Source organism: Stegostoma tigrinum, chromosome 23 (genome assembly GCF_030684315.1).
Source record: "Stegostoma tigrinum isolate sSteTig4 chromosome 23, sSteTig4.hap1, whole genome shotgun sequence".
Lineage (NCBI taxonomy): Eukaryota > Metazoa > Chordata > Chondrichthyes > Orectolobiformes > Stegostomatidae > Stegostoma > Stegostoma tigrinum.
In genome coordinates this window covers 41,299,737-41,323,123 of record NC_081376.1, presented here as the reverse complement: position 1 = coordinate 41,323,123, position 23,387 = coordinate 41,299,737, and the positions used below count along the sequence as shown (strand labels likewise).

At 39.8% G+C, this 23,387-nt stretch overlaps 1 protein-coding gene across 2 annotated transcripts in view; it reads right to left on the bottom strand.

The window, feature by feature from the left end:
• Positions 1-23,387, bottom strand: part of parn (poly(A)-specific ribonuclease (deadenylation nuclease)) — a 130,233-nt gene that overhangs the window by 30,892 nt on the left and 75,954 nt on the right. For both annotated transcript variants that reach the window (XM_059654095.1, XM_048552773.2), the window contains exon 21: positions 19,255-19,329. In XM_059654095.1, the coding sequence (XP_059510078.1) occupies positions 19,255-19,329 (75 nt within the window). The remainder of the gene's footprint in view (positions 1-19,254; positions 19,330-23,387) is intronic.

Below are 23,387 nucleotides of genomic sequence, written 5' to 3'. Positions count from 1 at the left end.
TGATGAAGGGTCTAGGCCCGAAAAGTCAGCTTTTGTGCTCCTGAGATGCTGCTTGGCCTGTGTTCATCCAACTTCACATTTTGTTATCTTGAATTCTCCAGCATCTGCTGTTCCCATTATCACTCTGCTTTAAAGATGTTTGCTTTCCAATGTTTTAAAATGTTAAATGAAATATGTCATTAGTAGCCAGCCACCATTTTGAAAGATGTGCTTTTTTGAGAAGAAATGTCTTCATGAAGGACTTAATTGGGCAACCCTCTGTATTTGACACCAACCCACTTCCAGCAAAATGGCAGAGACAAATCAGCATTGCCAAACAGACATGCTAGCCCGTGGAGCGAAACACTGTCATTTCAATCTGGGGGCCTAATGTGTACAGCTCACAGTTTGTCTCTCTCTCTCTCTCTCTCTCTCTCCCCCGCCCCCCCTGATTTGCTGAGACATTTCTAGCATTTTCAGCTTTCATTTAAAAGAAGTCTCCAGATCCTACATTTTCACGCTGGCTACAGAATGAAAATATTGGCAATCCACACTTAACAGAAATTGCAGCAACTGTTTTAATAGTCTCTTTGCACTTGAATAGAACATTGTAAGACTGACAGACTCTTGCTGTGTGGCAGATGATGACTCAGCTCTTGTGAACCAGTATGTCTCAGTAGAACACAGGTGGCACCAATTCAAGACAGACTTCCCAATAACTGCATTATCACACCTGTCCAGCCATCTGTTTAGGCCAGAGTGATTCATTAATCTCTAGGGTGTGTTTTAGTCACTGCTGGTGCCACTCCTTGTTGATTAATCTTGGCAAATCATACAGCCACTGTGCTTTAGTAGCCTTCTTGTACCTCATTCACAGGACACAGCTGCTTTTGAACTTAATTGCACACATCTGCAATTGAACTACCAGCACATTATTCCAGAGGCAGCAAGAGTGGTGGATTAAGAAAAACAGCCTTTAAATGCATCAGGTTTCTAAATTCTTATATGATGGCTCTCTAAAGTGCAAAATACTATTGTAACAGCTACACATGCAGGTAATACTGACAACATTAATGAAAAGGATCTCATTTTCATTCTGGCAGCTTTAGACCACAATACCAGAGCACCAGGAAGCACACAGCTACCAATTTCAATTTGGTCAACAGTATTCATGTTTGTGGAGGTCAAAATATCAGGTTACTACCAACTTTTTCTGGCTACCAGTTTCTGCAACTTGGATTGCCACAGCTTTTTACAGTGGCCAGCAGTGAAAACAAAGGTTATTGTGCTTGTAAAACTGCTGAGTTTCAGCGGATTGGTTATTAAATTGCATGTGGTTCCTTAACTAATCAAAAATATGGCATGAGCAAGAAAACCAGGTGAGCAAAGACTATAAGAGAGATTAAGTTCTATTGCTTGAAAATAGATAGAATTTTGCTGAAACAAAAAAACGAGTTGCTGGCATTCATGTAGCACCTTTCACAAGTAAATCATTTTTCAACCAATTAACTATATTTAGCGCAAGAAACAAGGCAGCCAAATATGGACAGCAATATCCCATCAACAGAACTATGAGAGATAGTAGGAACTGCAGATGCTGGAGAATTTGTGATAACAATGTGTGGAGCTGGATGAACACAGCAGGCCAAGCAGCGTCATAGGAGCAAGAAAGCTGACGTTTCGGGCCTAGACCGTTCTTCAGAAATGGGGGAGGGGAAGGGGGTTCTGAAATAAATAGGGAGAGATGGGGAGACGGATCGAAGACTGATAGAGAAGTTAGGTGGAGAGAAGACAGAACTGGTTCAGAGATGTTGATTAACGTATAAAATGTTGGCCAGCACTAAACCATGTCACGGAATTATTTATGCCCACCTGGGAGAGAGGGACCTTGGTTCAATATTGAGACAGCACATCTACACAGAACTGTCTGTGAGGATAGCACTGGCGTCTTGCTAAGTGAACTCATGAAACTTTCAAAATCAGGCCTGAGATTCAGAAACAATAAGCTGGAACTCAACTGCACTCAGGACTAAAACTGTAATGCTGAGAAAGTTAAGCATTAATCGATATTGATCCGAAAAAAGGTCAAGTACAGTAGTTTACAACAGATTCAACTAATCACAAGAGACTTTGCTTGATTAAAGTAGAGTTATTGAAGGGTACATCTTACCAATTCATTGTCCCAGTGCTGTTCATAAACAAAAGGAACAAGAATCAGCCATTCAGCCTATCAAGATTATCCTGCCATATAATTAGATTATAGCCTACCTTCCATTTTTCCACAGTAGGGGATATGGAAATGATGTAAATTAGACCTCAAAAATATCCATTTGTGTCATTGTGACAAGTTCTGAGATAAAAAGAATTCCAGAGATTTATCACCCTTTGGAGGTATGTCAACATACCATCCACCTAACTAATTGCTTGCTGTTCCTGCATGCTAGCTTTCAGTGACTTATTGACAAAGTTAAATGGTGAGAAGTTGGTAAGTGACGATAAATGTTTGGCTATTTTTCCCCCCCGTACCAAAGTTATAAAACATTGTACTTCTTAATTCACATTCTATTTCTGCCATGTTCTGCCTATTCACAAAGCCTATCCATGGACTCTAGAGGCATTCTTGCTCTTCCTTACAACATACATCCCCAACTCGCTTGGTATCATTAAAAGATTTTTAAATCTTTCAACTGGCCCCTAATCTGAAGTCATTCATTTAGATTTTGAATAGTTGCAGATCCTGCACTGACCCCTGTAATAATCCCCTTGGAAACAACACGTTATCCCAAAAGTGATTAGTTTATTTCTCCTCTCTGCTATCTGTCAGTGAGCCAGTTCTCAAGCTATACTCAAAATTATTTCCCCAACACCATGCGCACTAATTTTATTCATTCATCCCCTGGTGTCTGACCTTATCAACAGCCTTCTGAAAATCCAAATAGACCATATCCTTTATCCCATGTAATTCTCTTCTGTCTATCCTCAAGTAATGCCTTAAAAACTGAAGTCCGTCAATCATGATTTAGCTTACATAAATTCTTGCCAAGTCTCTTCAATTATGCGATGTTCCTCCTAAATGTTCAGTTATCACGTCCGTACAATAGATTCTAACATTTTCACAGTAATGTGAAGTTAACAGATCTGTGATTTTCCACTTTGCCTTTTCCTTCAAAAGGAGGTTACATTTGCTACCTTCCAGTCAGAAAGAATCTTCCTAGACTGTAACAGAATTACAAAAGATAACCACCAATGCATCTACTATCTCTATGCTTACTTTTTTCAACAATGCAAAGCTCTGACATCCAAACAATAGAACATAAAACTTTACATGCTTTTGAGTTGAAACTTGAATAGAGGGGATTGTAATGTGTGGTGACAATAAGCCTCCATTTTATGGCAACTTGCAGTTGAACTGTCACAGAAATATTTATCTCAGGTAAAATGTAGGCACTGCAAGAAATATCACTTTTAGCTTCTGTGTTTCAGTACCAAACAACAAGATATTTCAGCTCTAATGAATTTAAATGGTCAATGTGGAAATACTTCTTGGGTAGAAATCCAAAAACAAAATTATCTGGGGAAAATAACGGGATCAGTGTTCAGAGAACTAAGAAAATTGATATCGGAAAATTAGCAAATGGCAAAAGCAGTCATGGAGACAAAACAGAAAGTAGGTGCTAAAATATAAGCTCCAAGATTGTGGGAATAAACAAACAAACAAACAAAAACAAAGTTACTGGAAAAGCTCAGCAGGTCTGGCAGCATCTGTGGAGGAGGAAAAGAAAAGAGTTAACGTTTCAGGTCTGGTGACCCTTTCTCAGAACTGGTTCAACTTTGTTTCTGTTCCTGATTTACAGCATCCGCAGTTCTTTTGGTTCTTATTGCGGAAATAAATGTAGTTTCCTGCTTTCTTTCATATCTAATTGCCTCCTGACAGTAACATGATAGATGACATGAACTGCAGTAGGCATTGCATATTAAATTTAACAACTGAAGCTGTAACTTTGCTTCTGACCTCGGTACTGCCACCACCGTACAAATGCTCTATGTATACTTTTAATATCAGGTTTCCTACTTGAGCTGCTGAATGCACGAAAATCCTTCCTGTGAAATTACTCATCTTCCTAGATGTGCAAGAGATGCTTTGAACATACTGGATTACAACAGGAAGTTGTGCAGTATTACATACGAGATAATACTGTAATCAAAAGTTGTCTTGTTTAAATATAAATAAGTTACAAGGCATTAGTTTTGACAGTCCTTTCCATTCACCACACATACCGATATTTGAAGTTCAACTATTATCACAGTTAAAAGATTCAGAAAAGTTCTGATCTAAATGAGCTAACTTTTCATATTGAGCAAAGGCTTTTAAGCTTTTATTCACGTGAATCACTCTTCCGGATTCCTGGTTGCTAAACATGAGGGTCTAAGGCGGATTGTTTTATCTGTCCAAAAGTAGCAAACAATTTGCATGCTGGATACTAACTTGTATTTTGTAAAGCCCAAGAAAATGGGGTGTGCCCCAGTTGAGAGGATGACATACTGTAACTCTCAACAATGCCCCATGGATTTTTTTTTAAAAGTTTAAAACACACAAGCAAGATTTATTACTGTGGTGCAGTGGTCAGAAATTTCTCTATGCTTTTGATGGCACTTAAAGCAAATTATTTAATCTTCAATTTCAACTTCCACAGAAAGCAAACACCATGTACAAGTATTCCATGGTTAATCATATCCATACAGTCAGCAGTGCAGCTTACTTGGTTAGAAGAGCTCAACTCTGATTCTCAAAAAAGTCATCAAAAAACAGTTCAATTCCCATAACACTTTTGTATTCAATCAGGAAAAGACAAAAATGGCCAGTATGAATTTTGTCACATTTTCTTTTCCAAATTCAGAGACAAGCTGAATCACTGCTCATTAAGTGAATGAAAAATATTCATAACCTCTGATCGGCACAATTCATTGATCACATGCAAAAAGGGTAAGAAAAACTTTACAAAGATTAAAGCACTAAATTCTTCATTTGTGAAAATGGAGTGAGTGAAAAATACTGGAAAACACCCCTAGTAATTCAGTATTCTCACAATGAACACAAGTGCAGAAACAAACTGTTTGGTCAACTGACCTACACTGGTTTTCAGCTCCACAAAAATTCTCCCCCATTCTGTTGCAACAGTTGTTGTTCAGTTGGTAACACTTGCATCCAAGTCTGTAGGGTTCAAGTCCTACTCCACAGACTGGAGCACAACCGTTTAGACCAATGGTGCAGTGCAGTATTGAAGGAGAATTACTTGTTTGATCACGTTGTGGATGAACTGGCTGCTACTCATACAGCCAGAATTCAGAAAATGCACCGTTGGCTGTAAAAAGCAAAAAAGGTGCCACAATACTGATGCAAACTTTCTTTCACCCACTAAGCCTCTTCTGTATTTCCCAAGTGCTACCTGACTCATGATGCAAGTGGGCTACACTGTTAAAGTCACAAGAGGAGGAGAGGGGAAATTCTGGAGGTTCAAATGCACAGAACATAGAGCTGTTTCTTCCAAACAGTTTGCTAACTGAATTTGAAATTTTTCAAATTTGAAACAATTTTGTTCATAGTAGATATTGACTGATCATGGGTGAAGGAGGAACAAAATAAAAGCCATATATATTCTAACCTATACCAGCATTTTATACCTCTAAACTGAGTGATTGCTTGGCAAGCTGGATGGCCATGCTGAGAAATTGAATATACTGTTTCAAATACTCAACTTGCTCAGCAAAGTTCACAACACAAACATGAGCTGCATCATTTTCCTTTCTATTCAAAATGGATTTGAACAGAGTACTGGAAAATAAATGCACAATTTTACAATGAAAATGAAATACTGACAATGGTTCATGCTGGCAATTTAAAGAGATAAAAATAGGAAGGAAATGCAAATTAAGAGCAGTACATTCAGCTAGAAATGGGATGAATTACACTGACTATTGAGTTCCCTCAAATTTTCTTGAATAATTTGCAGCATACTCTAGCTTCATAAGTTTGTACAGCTAAGTCAACATTTAATTCCCTCAAGTTGTATTTAAAGAATAATGTACTTTGGATAACAGCTGCTAACTGGGGATGGGGATTGAACGGTATACAGTATCAAGTCAAATTCAGAAGTATATGTAGAGTTGAATTCAGCTGATAGCTATTAGTTAACTGATTGATTGAATTGACATGTGTACCAAAATACAGTGAAAAGCTTTCAGAGTGGTATAAGCAGATCACAGTAAGCAAAGGATGTACAGTTCAAAAAGACTTAGAGGCATACAGGTTACATTATTTGATGCTAGAGTCCATTCAACAGTCTGATAACAGCTGGGAAGAAGTGGTTCCTGACTCTGCTTGTGTGTGTATTCAGGCTTCTGTATCTTCTGCCTGATGGAAGAGGTTGTCGGAGGTCATTACCAGGGTGTGATGGGTCTTTGTGTAAGTGGGGTCCATGGATGGAAAGTTGGCTTCCGTGATGGTCTGGGCTGTGCACACAATCTTCTGTAGTTTCTTGCGGCCCTGGGCACAGCAGTTGCCATACAAAGCCATTACACATGGACCGTATGCTTTCAATCGTGCAACAGTAGAAGTTGGTGAGGGACCTTATGGACATGCCAAATTTCCTGAGTTGCTGAGGAAAAGGGGGCGTTGTGCCTTCTTGACTGTCGTATCTGCATGGGAAATCCAGGACAGGTTGTCGATTATCGTCACCTTGAGGAACTTGATGCTCTTCATTCTCTCAACCGCAGTTCCACTGACTTACATGTGGGCACATTCGCCTCCCTTCTTTCTGAAGTCGATGATGATCAGTTCTTTAGTTTCGCCGAAATTGAGATAGATTGTTTTCAATGCACCATGTCTTCAAGTCCTCTATCTCCCTTCTATATTTTGACTTGTCATTGTTAGATATCTGTCCCATTATGGTGGTGTCGTCAGCAAACTTATAGATGGCGTTCATTTGGAATTTTAAAAAAAACTGTGGCAACATGGTTGTCAGGGTACAGGGAGTACACTGCAGGGCTCCAGTGTTTTATGAGTGTTATTGTGGAGGAGGTGCAGTTACCTATCCTCTCTGATTGTAGTCTGAGGGATAGAAAGCTAAGGATCCAATTGCAGAAGGGAGAGCCAAGACCAAAGGTCTGTCAGTTTTGAGACTGGGACAAATCCCTTTCATTACGACTCACCATTAACTATTTCCCTTCAAAGTCAGTTTTATCATCGTATTTAGTGGTTCTCATCCCAGATATAAAAATATGGAGGAATAATATTTAATAGCTGTATACCCCACAAGTCTGTTTTCTACCAAATACAACTGCCCAAAAGGCAGAAACAACAGGTGGATGCCAACTGTGGCTCACTCATCTTTCGTGCACCCAAGAGTCAGAAAATTGTGGATTCAAGTCCCACTCCAGAACACTAAAATCTACACTGACATTCCAGTGCAATACTGGAGTGGTGTTGCCGTTCAACCAAAACATTACCACAGCATAACCCAGACTCTACTCTCACATGGATGTTAAAGACCCCATAGTACCATTCTGAATTACAGCAGGAAGTTATCCCCAGAATCCTGGCCAATATTCCTCCTCAAAAAGAACATCACAAAAACACATCATCCACTCACCATCAAATACTGTTTGTGGGAACTTGCTGTGTTCAAATTGGGTACCATATTTCCTATGTTACAACACTGACAGCAACACACTTTGGACTGTTAGTGGTGGTGAAAGGAGGCAAAATAAAAAGTAAATATTTTTATTTCAGCAATCCCGCATGAAGAACTTTCTGAAGAAGGGTCCTGACCCGAAATGCTAAACTTTCCTGCTTGGCCTGCTGTGTGTTCATCCAGCTTCACACTGTGTTATCTTAGCTCCAATTTTACTTCTTTTTGAAGCTAAATGCAAGCATCAAAACCTTAAACAAAAACAGAAATTGCTGGAAAATCTCAACAGGTCTGGCAGCATCTGTGGAGAAAAATCAGAGTTAATGATTTGGGTCCAGTGAATCCTCTTCAAAATGGATGGTAACTAGGAAAATGTTTGGCAGGAGTGGGGCTTGGGGTGACAGGTTAAGGAGTAAAATGATAGGTGGAAATAGAGCCCAGCGAGAAAAAAAAAGTTGGACAAAAAAAAGGAGTGGCTAACAGAGTCAGGCTACGAAAAGTGAATAGCTGCTAATGGGGTCTATTAGTGTTAGTCTTCTGCAAGGACCGTTCCATCCAGAACATCCTGGTCCACTCCTCCTTCATTCCTAACAATCCCATAGCTACACGGCACCTTCCCCTGCAACCAAAGGTGCAACAGCTGCCTATTTACTTCCTCCTTCCCCAGTATCCAAGGGCCCAAATACAGCTTCCAGATCAAGTAGCATTTTGCCTACACTTTCCACAATGTAATGTACTGCATTCTCTGCTTACAATATGGTCTCCTGTGCATTGGAGAAACAAAGCACACACTGGGTGACTGCTTCATGGAACACCTACATTCTGTTTGCAAAACAAAAAAAAACTCAGCTTCCAGCTGCCTCCCACTTCAACACATCACCTTGTTCCCTGGCCAATCCCTCAGTCTCAGGCTTGCTGCAGTGTTCTACTGAAGCTCAGCAAAAGCTGGAGGAACAGCATTTCAATTTCGTGCTTGGAACTCTACTGTCTTCTTGACTCAATATTGAGTTTAATACTTTTAGGGCTTGAGGCACCTTTGCCCATGTCCTTACTCCAACCCCCACACACCAGGCTTTGTAATCACATTCTGCTATTACACTCAACCCTTTGTTAGACACTAAGTCTCCATCAGCAGCTATTCATTCTCTTGGGCTGACCCTTCTCTGTTCCTTTGTCGACCCAAGTGTTCTTCTGTGTTTGGGTGCTATCTCTACCTATCATATACTCCAAACTCTCTGTCCCCACCCTATCCTTTTTTTTCTGCATAAACACCAACCTTTTTCCTAGCTAAAAACAAAACAAAAAGCAAAAGAACTGTGGATGCTGTAAATCAGGAACAAAAACAAAGTTGCAGGAAAAGCTCAGCAGGTCTGGCAGCATCTGTGGAGGGAAAAAACAAACAGCATTAACGGTGGGTTCAAGGATCACCAGGCCCAAAATGTTAACTGTGTTTTCCCTTCACAGATGCTGCCAGACCTGCTGAGCTTTTCCAGCAACTTTGCTTTTGTTCCTTTTTCCTAGCTACTTCAAGACAAAAGGACTGCAGATTCTCGAAGTCAGAGTCAATAGATGTGAAGCTGGAAAAGCACAGCAGGTCAGACAGTATCCGAGGAGCAGTCAAGTTCATGTTTCAGGCCAAAACCCTTTGTCAGGACTGGGGAGGGAAGCCCAGAAGTTTGGGGCAGTGGGGAGCAATGTTAGGTGAAGGCAGGTAGGTGGTTATTGTGGTTGGCTAGTGGGAAGGGTAGAGCAGATAGCCGAGTAGAAAGTTGGGCAGGTTAGGCCAGGGCAGGGAGACACGTGAAAGGGGATGGCTAGATATGGGATGAGGCTGGGGTGGAGGAATTTTGAAGCTGGTGAAAATCAATACAGGCCATTAGACTGTAAGCTCCCAAGATAAAATATCAGGAGTTGTTCCTCCAGTTTATGTTTGGCCTCACTCCAACAGTGGAGGCGGCCAAGGATGGGCATATCGCCAGGGCAGTGGGGAGAGAATCAAAATGGATTGGGGAATTAAAATAGATGGCAGCTCGGAAGGTCAGGTTGGTTGGTCCACGCAGAGCACAGATGCTCCGCAACTGGTCCGAGTCTGCGTTTGGTCTCCCCGGTATAGAGGAGACCAAAAATCAGGAGTAATAGATACAATAGATCATAGCTACCATCAGTTCTGACAAGGGTTCACTAGACTTGAAACGTCACCTCTACTTTCTCTCCACAGATTCTGCCAGACCAGCTGAGATTTTCCAGAAATTCGTTTTTGTTTCAGATTTCTAGCAACTGCACTTGATTTTTCATCAAAAAAAAAACTTTGTTCAATTGTAACAGAGGCAAGCAACCCCTTCAGAAATGAAACTGGAATTAGGCACTTTGTTTTATTTGTGCTATTTCTAAAGCTCATGCAAACTCTGCCTAAATAGTCAGCAAAGTGCCTTGATTAAAAATTATGAAGTTAATGACGTTGCAAATAAATTATTTTTGATTTTAAGGCAATTGAGTTTAAGTTCCTCATTTCTAAGGTTTGATGCAATCAATTGAAGGGTCAACAGTCAATTTCAAATGTGATGCAAGTACATTGAAATTGGAAGTGAATGACAAGTTTGAAATGACAAAAAGAATTTGTACCATGAAGCTATGCAAATAAAGAGCACAAACTGAATGTAACATTGTATAAGCAATGATATAATGGAAGATTAAAAATGAAAAATGCTGGACAAAGAACATTTTGTACTCAACATAACTGAATAAGTCAGCATTGATGATCAATGCTTCCAGCATTTGTTTCAGGACACACTTTGGTTTTTATGCCCTTGGGTACAATGAGTAACACTTCCATTCTTCATGCAAAAGAATTGGATGAGTTGGAACTCTGGTGAAAAACTGCATCTTGAATCCGTATCATGTCATAAATTCATGCATAAAATCAAAATAGCAAATAGCTGGCTGCCCAGGAACTGTGCTCAGAATATGCCTTCAGGAATTTGCAATGCAAAACTGTGATCTTGCCTGACTGAAGTAACTTCAGAATGATTCCTTGGAACTTGTTCCTCTATATCATGAGAAAATGAGCTCAAATGATTTTAAGATTTCACTGGTAATCAGATAGTTTAATTGAAAACATCCGAGGTTCAAATTTTCCATCTATGCTGTGGCAAGTCATTTCACTAGAGTAGTAGTAGATATGTAGCATCTAGACACCATGTCAGAGGGACAGGAAAGGAGAAGTAGAAAATAAGCCGAGTACCTGCAATTGATTGCTCATTTCTGGGGGCAGTCCTACTGCTTGGAAAGAATATCAGGAGGTTAACACACTAGTCCACGAGAGTGGTATCAAATCTTTCCTGCCACCATACCAGCTAAGCTATGGTTGTTAAAAAGGTGCCTCTCTTATTTGTTCAAGGTTTGAGTGTATTAATAGCTCAGGTTAGAGTTCATTTATTGCCCATTGCCAAGTTCCCTGGAGAAGGCAGCAACGAGTTGCATTCTTGAAGCACGACAGTCTTGAGGGAATAGGGACAGCCACACATTTGCTGTTTGGAGGGAAATTCCAGGATTTTGACCATGTGACAGTGAAGGAACAGCAGTGCAGTTCCAGGTCAGGATGGTGTGCACTTTGGAGAAATTACAGGTGGTGGTATTCACATCCAACTATTGTTTTGTCCTTCCAACTGGTACTGTAGGTTTGAAAGGTGCCATTGAAGGAACTGTGTTGAAAGCTACGTAGTACATCTCAGTATCAGCACACACTGCTTACATTGTGTAGCAAAAGGAATGAATGCTGAAGGCGATGGTTGAGATAAGAAATCAAGTCAGGTGCTTTGCCCTGGACGGCACTGAGCTTCTTGAAACTGTTGGAATTGCACTCGATGCAAGTGTTTTGTCACACTCCTGACTTGTGTCTTGAGGCACTGGAGTAATAGGTGGCAAATTATTTGTCACAGAATTCCTATGACAACTTGCTCTTGGAGCCACTGTATTTATTGGAATCATTAATTTTGTTTCTGATCAAAAGGTAATCTCCAGGGATTTTAATTAGCAGGTGATTCAGCCAATGGCAATGCCACTGAACGCCAAGGGGTAAGAGTTTGATTTCCTCTTGTTGAAGATGGTCATTTCTTAGCATGGCTGGTGTGAACGTTTCTTGTCATACATCAGCCCAAGCCTGAAGTTTCTCTCAGGACCTGCTGCACACAGACAGACGACTTTGCTATTAGATCAGCTGCAAATGTTGAACGTTTGTACAATCAGCAGCACATTTCCCCCACTTCTGATCTTACAATGGAAGGGAGGTTATTGAGGATGAAGTGGCTGAAAGCAGCTGGGCCAAGGACACAGAGGAACCCCTGCAGCAATGCCTCAGGGCCGAGATGATTGATCTCCAACAACTACAACCATCCTCCATTACACCACAGAATTCCCCATTTCCATTTATTCTACTTAAGCCGAGGATCACATATGCTATACACTTAAATGTTGCCTTGATGTCAAGGGCAGTAACTCTCATCACCTGTGGCATTCAGCTCTCGTGCATGTTTGAAGCAAGGACGTAATGAGGTCAGCTATTGAGTGGCCTTGGGGGAAACACACAAATTGGGTATCAGTAAGGAAGCTACTCATTTGTATGTGCTGCTTAATAGCACTATGATCCCTAACATCACTTTGAACGTCAAACTAGACTGTTGGGATGGTTAGTGGCCAGGTGGTATCTGCCCTTCATTTTAGGCACAGGACATACTTGGGCAATTTTCCATATTTTTCAGGTAGAAGCCAGTGTTGTAGCTGTACTGGAACAACTTGGCTCAGGGTGCAGCTATTTCTGGAGTCCAAATTAGTGCCAGAATTTAGTCAGTACCCATTGCCTTTGCAGTATCCAGTGCCTTCAGCTGTTTCTTGACTTACAGTGAATCAAATTGGCTGAATACTGGCATCGGAGATGGTGGGAGTCCAAGAGACAGCTGAGATGGATTAGGCACATAATTGAAGATTAGTGCAAAAAATTCAAATTTTGCTTTTTGTAATGTGCTGGGCTACTCAATCATGGAGGTTGGGGATATTTGTACAGCCTCAGCATCTTGTTAGGTGTTTACTTGACCACCATCAACTAGATATGGCAGAACTTGGATCTGATCAGTTGGCTGTAGAATCACTTAACCCTGTCAATCGCATACTGTCTCCATAGTTTGACATACAATTAATCCAATGTAGCCTTGTCAGGTTGGTAGCTCATTTTTAGCAATGTCCGGTGCTGTTACTGTCATATCCTCCTGCTCTCATCATCGACTCTGACCCAATATCCCAACTTGAAGGCAATTGTAGAGTGGGGGTAATTTTTTTAAAAATTAAATTAACATTTAACCATTTGCCATGGCGGGATTTGAACTTTTGTCCCAAAATATTAGCTTGGGTTTCTGGATTAATAGTCAGGTGACTTGGTGACTTGATATCTATGTCCAGCCTCCCTCTAAGGAGGATCACTTAGAATATTCTAACAGTGGCCAAGACTATAAGTGTACCTACTTTTTTGTTTGCATAGACTAACAAGGCTTTAGTTACAGTACAGTAGGTTATTTGGCCTGTTGAGTCTGTGGCGGCTCTCTGATCAAGCAACTCCCCTCTTGCCCTTCTCAAGCCTCCTACCTGTACAGAGTCAGAGAGTCTATGATAAGAAACAGACCCTTTGGTCCAGCTCATCCATGCCAACTAAGTTTCCCAAACTAAAAAAGACCTACTTCCTTGCGTTTGTCTGTATCCCTCTAAACCTTTCCCGTTCACGTACTTGTCCGAATGTCTTAAATATTGTAATTTTATCTGCATCGACCACTTCCTCCGGCAGTTCATTCCACACACAAACTACCCTTTGTCTGAAAAAGTTGCCCCTCATGTCCTTTTTAAAATCTTTTTCCTCTCATCTTAAAAATATGTCTCCTAGTTTTAAACTTCCTCACTGAGGGAAAAGGCCTTAGCTATTCACTTTATCTATGCCCCTCCTCATGATTTTATAAACCGCCATAAAAGGCGTCAACCTTCTACGCTCCAGTTAAAGAAGTCCCAGCATATCTCAGTAAAACTTTTCTTAACCCTCTCCAATTTAATAATATCTTTCCTATAGGGAGGGCAGCCAGACTGTACACACTACTCCAGAAGAGGCCTCACCTACATCAACATGACATTCTAAAAAATATCTTCCTTTTTATACAAGCCAATTTTCTCTCAAATGCCTCCATTGATCCAGCTTCCATTACACAGTGAGACAGTATATTCTACATTCTATACACTCATTGAGAGAAGTTCCTCATGCCTGCAGTCATCCTTGGGAATTTGTGTTTACAAATGTGAAAGCTCTTCATCTTCCAATTTCTACTTCAGAATTAAGGCATCAGCGTCCACAATTTCTTCAGGTAGACCATTCAAGATTCTGACAAGTCTCAGAGAATAAATACCCTCCTCATCTCCTCTTTAATTCTCTGGCAGCGATTTTAAATTTACAACCTCTGGTTCTTGACCCACCTCCTTGAATGTATTATTTTTCAAAGATTCTCATCATTTTAGCAACCTGTACTAACAGAGCTCTTAACATTTCTGTTCTAAAGAGAACAATCCCGATCTTCTAACCTCTCCTTGCAGGTAAAGTCACTCATCAGCTACAACACACACACCAATATGCAATGTGGAAGTGCGCCCATGTACATCCTGCCCACAGTCTACTCAGTTATCAAAAGTGATGGAACATATTGTCAACAGTGCTTCCAAGTGACATTTATGCGGCACTAACTTGCTCACTAGTGATCTGTTTCTGTTCTGCCAGTGCAACTTTGCTGGCAAACTTGTTATATTGTTTGTCCAAACATGAACAAGAGCTGAACTCCACAGATGAGGTGAGTGACTGCCTTTGAACATCAAGGCAGCACTTAAGTGTAGCATCAAGAAGCCCCAGCAAAACTGAAGTCAACAATAATCAGGGAGAAAGCTCTCCACTGATTGGGAGTCATGTTCAGCACACAAGATGGTGCTGTGGGTTTACAAAGTCAAATCAGTGCAACCCCAAATGCAACTCTCCAGGAGTTCCTTGCAGTAGGTATCTTAGGCCAAACAACTCCCATCTGGTGCATCAACAATTTTCTCTTGACTTCAGATCAGGGGTAAGGAAAAACTCAAAAGAATTGCAGATGCTGGAAATCAGAAATTGCTGGAAAAACACAGCAAGTCTTGCAGCATCTGTGGAGAGAAAAATCGGTGTTAGCATTTCAGGTCCAGCGACTGTTCTTCAGAACTGTTCTGAATAAGGGTCACTGGACCTGAAACATTAATTTTAGGGTGAGGATGTGCTCTGATGACCAGTGTTTATTTGCAGGTCCTCAGATTGTGAGGTTGTGTATCCATTTGCAGCAAAATCTGGACAAAATTTAGGTTTGGACTGATGAGCGACCAGTAACATTGAATGGCACTTGTTCAGATTGTCATTGACGCCACACAATACAGAACATATAAATCATCCCTTGAATTTCAAAGGCATTAATATTGCTGAATCCCACATTAACAACATTCCAGAAGCCATGATTGGACTAGTACAGCTTCTAGCCAGCCATATACAAGAGTAAATCAAAGGCTGGCAATTCAGAGGAGAGTAAATTTACCTCCTAACCTCCTGAATGCAGAAGTCAGCAGTATGGTGGCATACTCTCGACTTGCCTGGATGAACATAGCTCCAAAAGCACTAAAGAAGTTCAACATCAGTCAGGACAGAGCAATCTGCTTCATCAGTACCCCACTTACAGCCTTCAAAACTCTGATTTGGAGCGGTAATCACCATTTTTTTACTGATGCTGGGTCAAAGTTCTGGAATATCTTTCCGATCAGCACGGTGGGTGTACCTAAATGTTGTGGCCTGCAGCAGTTAGGGATGGAGAACGAACGTTGGCCTAGTCAGTCAACAACATTCATATCAAACGAAATTATATTTTTAATGATGCCAAATAGGACAGCTGCACCTAGGGACTGGACAGTGGCACAGTTGGAAGATTTACATGCAAGGGACCAGAATGTTGGTGCGATTGTAGCTTCTCAAAGATGAAACAAGCTCTGTGTATCATGTGATAAGTGGGAAGCAGGTGCAAGACTGACTCACGACCTCTTACCAAGGAGTGCAGCATAATAACCTACTTATGCAAATTGGCATTACCGGGAACTTGGAAAACTGCATTGATTCTGAAAACCAATTACTCCCAGGATCATCACAAAAGTTAAATGATTCAAAGCATGCAAAGTCCTTGATTTAGCTGGGTATTGGAATTTAATAAAAAACCTGACCAGGATTGCACTTAGAATTTACTTACTTGTAATAAGTAATCAACAGAAAACAGCTGTAAACTATTAACATACAGCTCTACTTGTTAAAACTGAAATCCCCTTTAAAAACTATTACCCTAAAACAAATGGTTTTGAGTGAAGAGGAAAATAAACTCTGGGGAATACATGTCAAAAACACAAGTCACAAGTCAACAAGATTACTGAATGATCCTTTTGCTTCCCAAGACTCCTTCGACCTCTTTTCTCCAGGTTATTTTGCTTCTTCACAGAATGCACAGGGCAAAGTCTCTTAGTTTCTGGTGAAAGGCAAAAGCTTACACAGTATTGTTGGAAGAATAAGTGGCTTTCAAGCTTCAGTTATTTTTACTGGAGACAGATGACCTGCTCTTTCAGCAGTCTGAAGTATTCACGATCATTCACATCAACAAGCTGTCCAGCCACCAAGGAAGCAGTAGGGTTTTGCAAGGCTGATGACCCTTGGCATCAACGCCAGTTCACGACTGCAGAAACTAATCAGCTACATGTTGCCAGCCAATATTCACTGCATACAAAGCTCAGTGTCACATTTACATACCTCTCAATGGTGCCAAAGCGGCAACTAAATATTATAGGAGTTTCATTCATTTGGACAAAGTGCAGCAGTTTCTTCCACTGACCCGGATTTTAAAACTGCCCTTTTCTTTTTCAGTCCACAAATCAAACATACTGAAAATAGAGTAACCGTCTTTAAAATGGAAACAACTCAAGACAAGTTTCTGTAACAGCAGTTATAGGTCAGTTGGAAGTACACTCACCTTGTTTCAGATCAAATACCACTTCAGGACTCCAGTACAAAAGAAAAGGATGACACTCCAGTGCCATACTGAATGAGCACTGGCACTGTAGAGATTTAACAGACTCTGACTGCTTACTCAGACAGAAGCAAAAAGATTTGACTGTTTTATTGTAAGGGAGGTAATCCAATAGCCTGACCAATATTTATTCCTCAATCAGCATTACAGAAATCAGTTTTCTGGGTTATTACCACATTGTGGTGCATTGGAATTTGCTAAATGCACATTGACTGTTGTTTTCTACAATGTTGGCTGTCCTTCCAAAAACAAAAATTACTTAATCTCAAAGCACTTTTCACTGACTAGAGATGTAAAAAATGGCCATGAAAAAGTTAGCGCTTTCAGCGGAAGCTATTCAGGCCATTCAGAACATGTTCTGCTATATCCATATACCCCTACAAGCTTATTCCCTCAAATGCCCAAACAATTTCCTCTCGAAATCACTGATGCTCTCGGCTTCCACCATCATAAATGGGACAAAGATCCATCAGCAGCACAAAATCTCTTTCTCCCAGGCCCTGGTCAAAAGCAAAGCCAAACTTGTGACTGTCTTGAAGCACACGTAGGCCAAATCAGGCAAAGACAGTAGATTTCCTGCTCTAAAAGGACATTAATGAACTAGATTAATTTTTATAACAAATGAGAGCTGATTTAATTGTCACAATCAGTATCAGCTTTCATGTCTCCAGTACAAAACTCCAGGTTTATTAATTGGATCAACTTCAACCCAGCTATTGTGGTCAGATTTGAATGAGTGTCCTTGTAGCATTAGCCTGGGCCTCTGGATTAGTGGTCCAGTCACATTACTACTATGCTGCTAACCATAGCATTGAAGGGGCCAAATGAACAACCCTACTTCTGAGATGTTTTAGGAACATACAGAAAATTAAAAGGGGAAATCCAAAAGGAAATAAGTTAAAACATTCCACTGCAACAGAAGATTCATAGGCCTTGGAGAACAATCCCTTGACTATCTCGATTTCTGCTTAACTTGCTGAATGGTTCTCTCTGGAAAAAAAAAATCACCAAGACGATCTTTTGGATTGTCAAAAGTTGATGGGTCCACATTCAGAGGTTCGCCTGTCTCCATTCCAGCTAGGCGATCTCAAGACCAGTTGAGAGAGGAAGACCAAGGGACTGCAGAAAGGGGATTATTTACACTTGTTTAAGTCTAGGATGATTGCCAAATGACAAGTCAAACGGCATTTCAAATTCAAAAAAGAGCATATATTTTGTGTCTTAGTTTCAACAATTGTGCGACCTTTTTGCCATTTACTATTAGAAGGCAATCTTACTAACCTGATTGAAGTAAACACATGGGTCACTATAAAGCCTGCAGTGGATAAGAAATATTTGTGCACTTGTGGATATTGAAAAATGCATTAACTGTTGAATGATCAACTTTTATTCAGTAAGTATACAATGAGCAAGGTAATGCTGATCCTCAGATTCTGATCTGGCTATAGCACTGGCAATCCCAGATCTGCAAATTTGTTTTCCTTACCATTTTACATTGGAATTCCACGTGAAGATCAGATTTAAACATTTTGAATAGCTGAACAAAAATAACACTATCCCCACACCACCATTCGCCACCGTCAAGTTTGTTTTACTTGCTGCTATATTACTTTTGTAATTATCTCTCGTACTGCAGACAGGTTTTGTTGCTTCATTCTCGGGTGAAGAAATTATTGCCATGCCAAGAGACATAAAAAAAATTAAAAAAACTTTAGCTAAGCTGTAGAGCTTGCTGAGGAAGATAAGAAAGAAAACATTACCCTTGTGCTTGTACTATACATGTTTATTCCTGAGTTGGGATCACTGAATGACTGTCACAAGTGCAAATGGCCTATGAATCAAAAGAACTGTATGACTATCACATGGGCTAAATGGGCATTCTTCCAAATTCCTAAATAGCAAAACATTCTACTTCCAGAGGTTTTGCTTCTATTTTGTCTCATGTTAAATTATATAAATAGGTGACCAAATATTCTTTAGCCAGTGGGCAGATGAGGAGGGTACTAAGTTCAAATGCCAGCCTTTGCTGGACTGGTTGATTGCAGTCAATAGGCTGCAAAAAACATGGAATCCAACCAATGCTGGCTTAGCGAGTGGAAAACTGGACAGAGCTCCTATTCCTAATCATTTGCTACTGACCTCCGACTGGCAGTGAGCTTTTGTTGAAGTCAGGCAAAGATAGAACCAGATCTGCTCATCATTCTCCTGCAAATCAATCAGGCTGCCAACATTCATAGTCCAGAGACAGACATGAATAATAAACAGAGCAAAGTACTACACAACAATCATTACACACAGAGCTATGCACCAACAAGAATGCCACATCTCTCTCAGCAAGGGGAGGGAAAAAAGTTGGCAAAATAAAAATGAATATTATACAACATTTATGTAATAAATACAGATCTCTTTAAAAAAAGTGAAAGATCACTCACCAATTTGTACCTGCTCACGTTGGCTTAATGCTACAAATGCTGAAGTATCATCTATCCAAGACACCTGGATGTTACCTGAAAAAGGCCAAGCTATAATCAATGTGAATGGCAACAAAATTTAAAAAGGTAATGATAACATATTTTGATTTCCATAAGATTAAAAATAAAATCATGCCTTTGATAACATATATTCTCACATGTTAATTATATCAAAACAGTCAGCCATGCCCTCCATCTGTAGCAATGTTTCATTCTCACCTTCGATTTAAGGTGGTGTTTACCACACAGTCAAATGGAGTTAAAAGACTACAATACAACAAAAATCTTTCAAAAGCATAACTGGTACTTCTTTCTGCTTGATTCAATACATACTTGGGGGCAAAATGAAGTTTGATGCAGTAATGCCGTGGTTTTCAAATAGATTAGTAGCTATATGTTATGTCCTTCAGTTATGATACTATATAATACTCCATGCAAAAGCGCGGCACATGAGGAGCATTGAAGTAACGCTTTTACGAAAACTGGTGTATTCATAGATATCACTGATATATACATGCTTGCTCCTCACCACCAAAAGCACAAGCAAAGATGGAGTTCAAAACATAAGACATCAGAAGCCTCAAGCTTGTCCCACCATGGCTGATCTGCCCCAGGCCTCAACTCCTCTTCCGTGCCAGGTCCTCACTGTCCTCAACTCCCTGATGATATTCTAAAAAAATCTTTCCACCTCCTTTTTAAAACACTGCCATTGAATACCCTTGAATATAGAATTCTCAGTTCTGGTCACTCATGGCTTGATAGTTGTTCAAGATGTGGTTATGTTCATTTGTTTCTATTTCTGCTAATAAACTCATCTAACTTCTCACAATTGCTGCATGCATTCAAAGTGCTTTAGGTTTTGAATTTTTACTATTATTACTTCAGTTCTAATTTCTGCTGCACTCTTCCGCTTATATTTCCTTTTCTTCATTCATTAAACAGGAGGAGGGCATCAACAGCTCGGCAATATTTACTGCCCAGAGGGCAGTTCAGTGTCTGCCACATTGCTGTGGGTCTGGAGTCACATGGAGGACACCAGATAAGATTGGCAGTTTCATTCGCTAAATGACACTAGTGAACCAGATGAGATTTTTTTCAACAATTGACAATGGATTCTTGGTCGTCATTAGATTCTTGACCCCAGATATTTTTATTGAATTCATATTCCACCATCTGACACAGCGGGATTTGAACCTGCATCCCTGAACGTTATCCGCGTCTCTGGATTAACAGTCCAGTGATAATACCACTTGGCCATCGCCTCCTCCTTTCTGTCACCTTGAATATTGTCCACCACTTCACTAACCTACGCTGCCGCTCTATTAAAATGGAGATTAAACTCCATCTGCCACTCCTCAGCCCATCGACCCAAGTGATCAAGATATTGTAATCTTAGATACCCTTCTTCACTGTCCACCATGCCACCAATTCTCTTGCCAACCAATCAGCAATCCTCTCATGCTGTAAAAGGAAAACTTTTTCCAAGTTTTCTTTCATGCGTGTCAGTCCTGCTGAGTGCAAGATGAAAACCTTCAACTCAGTAGAAAACAAATCTACAGAGAAGCACTACAATTCTCAAGTTTGCATGAGGGCCAAAAAGGTATAGCTTATGTCAACCACAATTCCGGAACGAAAAAAAAATGCAAGGAAGATAAACTCTTCCTTTAAAACAAAGTAGTAGTGGTGCCTGGACAAACTCAGCAGGTCTGAAGCATCTATGAGAAGAAAACATCAGTAACTTTTTTGGAGTTTGTAAATTCTTCATTTACTGATCAAAATCAAAAATCAACCAAAAATAATTTGTTACCCATAATTTTCAGTCACTTCTATCAGTTCATTACAATAACTTTGCATTACTAATCAAAAATAGATGGATTCTACTGACTAAGTTGATAACAAGTGTTTCGTATTTGCTGCTAATGTGGAGGAAATATTCAATTTACTAATTTTTGTAAAGTACATTACAGAACTGTCCACACTCCACTTTTACTTCCATTCTATAAGCCTCTGTCCTTACACCTACTATCCGTACGAGAGAAGACGACTGTGGAATGACATGTGTGCCACTGTGACAAAAAAAAACTTAATGCTCTGATCGCCACAAATTCCTATTAAGGCTTAGTAGCTCCACTTTCACTATAAAAAGGATCAGTTTGAATAAAGTGGCTACACAATAAACATGAATCCTTAAGTCTCTTTAATCCCTCTTGAATGACAAGATTAGAATTTCTAAAGCACTTGAAAATACCAAGCATCCATTTCAAGTTTTGTAAAAACATTGGTATTAAAGCTAAAAGCAACCTGCCCCCAGTACTCATTTACTTACACCATAAGTTGGTCTATTTGACAGCTACTTTACAAGTCATTCACTTCACAATTTATTTGAAGAGAACTCTAGAGTGTCTCGACCATTGCCACATGTCCTTTTTATCATGATATCTTTCAAGCACTATGTGCCAATAAGCCACATTTTCTGTTTTGAAGTTTGCCAAAAAAAACGTTCACAGGACAAATAAAGACCAGAATAATCTGGATTCAAGGAATTATAAAGACATGATCAGTGAATCATTGTTAGGGAGGAACCACATGACTAGGAGCCAATACTTTCAGGATGCAAGCCATCATATGTTTGGCAAAAGTAAAAACAGAAAAGTAAAAATAGAAAAACATTTAACTGACAAAACACACATGACCCATGTTTAAATTCCACTAGTGTCTGCTTGTGCCACACATCTCACATGATCAAGATGTCAAACCATTCTATAGCCAGGTGTGGAAGCAGCGGTCAAAAATCCATCCACCTTACTGGGAGGTTTGTGGCTTCTGTAGAGCAGAACATGGCTGCCAATAGGAACCACATTACAGTCTCAATTCCTTTCCTAGTTGTATTACATCCAAAAGCTAAGTTAGATACTATTGGCATGATTTTAATCATTAAAGGAGTTGATTGAAAAGAGACTTTGTAAACTAATTCAGTACTTTCCAGAATGTAGACAATATCGGTAAACAAATTGTTCCTTCTTGGATTTTGCTGGAGATCAGTATGTTATGTGCAACCTTAGATGAGTACTTCCTGAAGTGGACATCACAAATCCAAGTGTGGTTGAGAGCTCAGGGGTAGTAATGGCTACGATAGAGCTTTGACCAAGTTATAACAACTGGGTTGCATCTCAAAGACCCCATGTTCTCAGCTCTTAAGAGGGTCACAAGAATTTAAGTTTCATGGTCATAATGGGAAAAATGTTTGGGAAGCACTGTTGTATATGGCCATTTGGAAGCATTAGGTTTAAAAGGAGTATAATGCCAGAAGATGTTCCACGTAAGTGTCTCCTTCTGAAGGTTGCTAAAAGTGATCATTTGATACAGTGAACCTGTTTGAATAATAAACTTTTTTGAACTTCCTATTAAAGCATTTAGTCTTAATTTCATAATCTCTCAAATCTGCTGGCTCCATTGTAGTTCTGCAAGATTTCTGTTAAACCTGTTGAATTTAATTGCCAAGCAGTGGCTGGGAATAATAACACAACCCTTCAAAACAGGTTACGGATGGTCCACCATCCTGCTGCTCCAAAGCAACTTCAGTGTCAAACTGTACAGAGTTCCAAAACACAACCAAAATAATATCAAAGTGAACAGATACACATCTTTATATTGTTATGACATAACTATCTTTAATAATCCCTTTTCATGTAATCAAACATTTAGTTAACAAATTTTAGCTCCTTGCTAAGACAGGCAGAAAATTAACTGATCTGTCAATCACATAATGCAAATAAATGTACATTCACAACCTTTCATGTTAGCACACCTCCATGCTATAGATGAACTCCAATTTAAAGCAGATATATGATAGGACAAGAGACTGATAGGTTTCAGTGGCAATGTTTTCCCATGGTTTTAAAAGAAAGAAAATCAAAAAAAAGGAAAAAAAAAATACTGCAGATACTGAAACTCTGAATCAAACCACAGAAGGCTGGAGAAACTGACATGTTGAGTTTTTCCAGCATTCTGTTTTTTTTTAAAATAATTGCCATTCTATGAAACAAACAGTAATTTGTACATGAAGAAGGGTCTAGGCCCGAAACGTCAGCTTT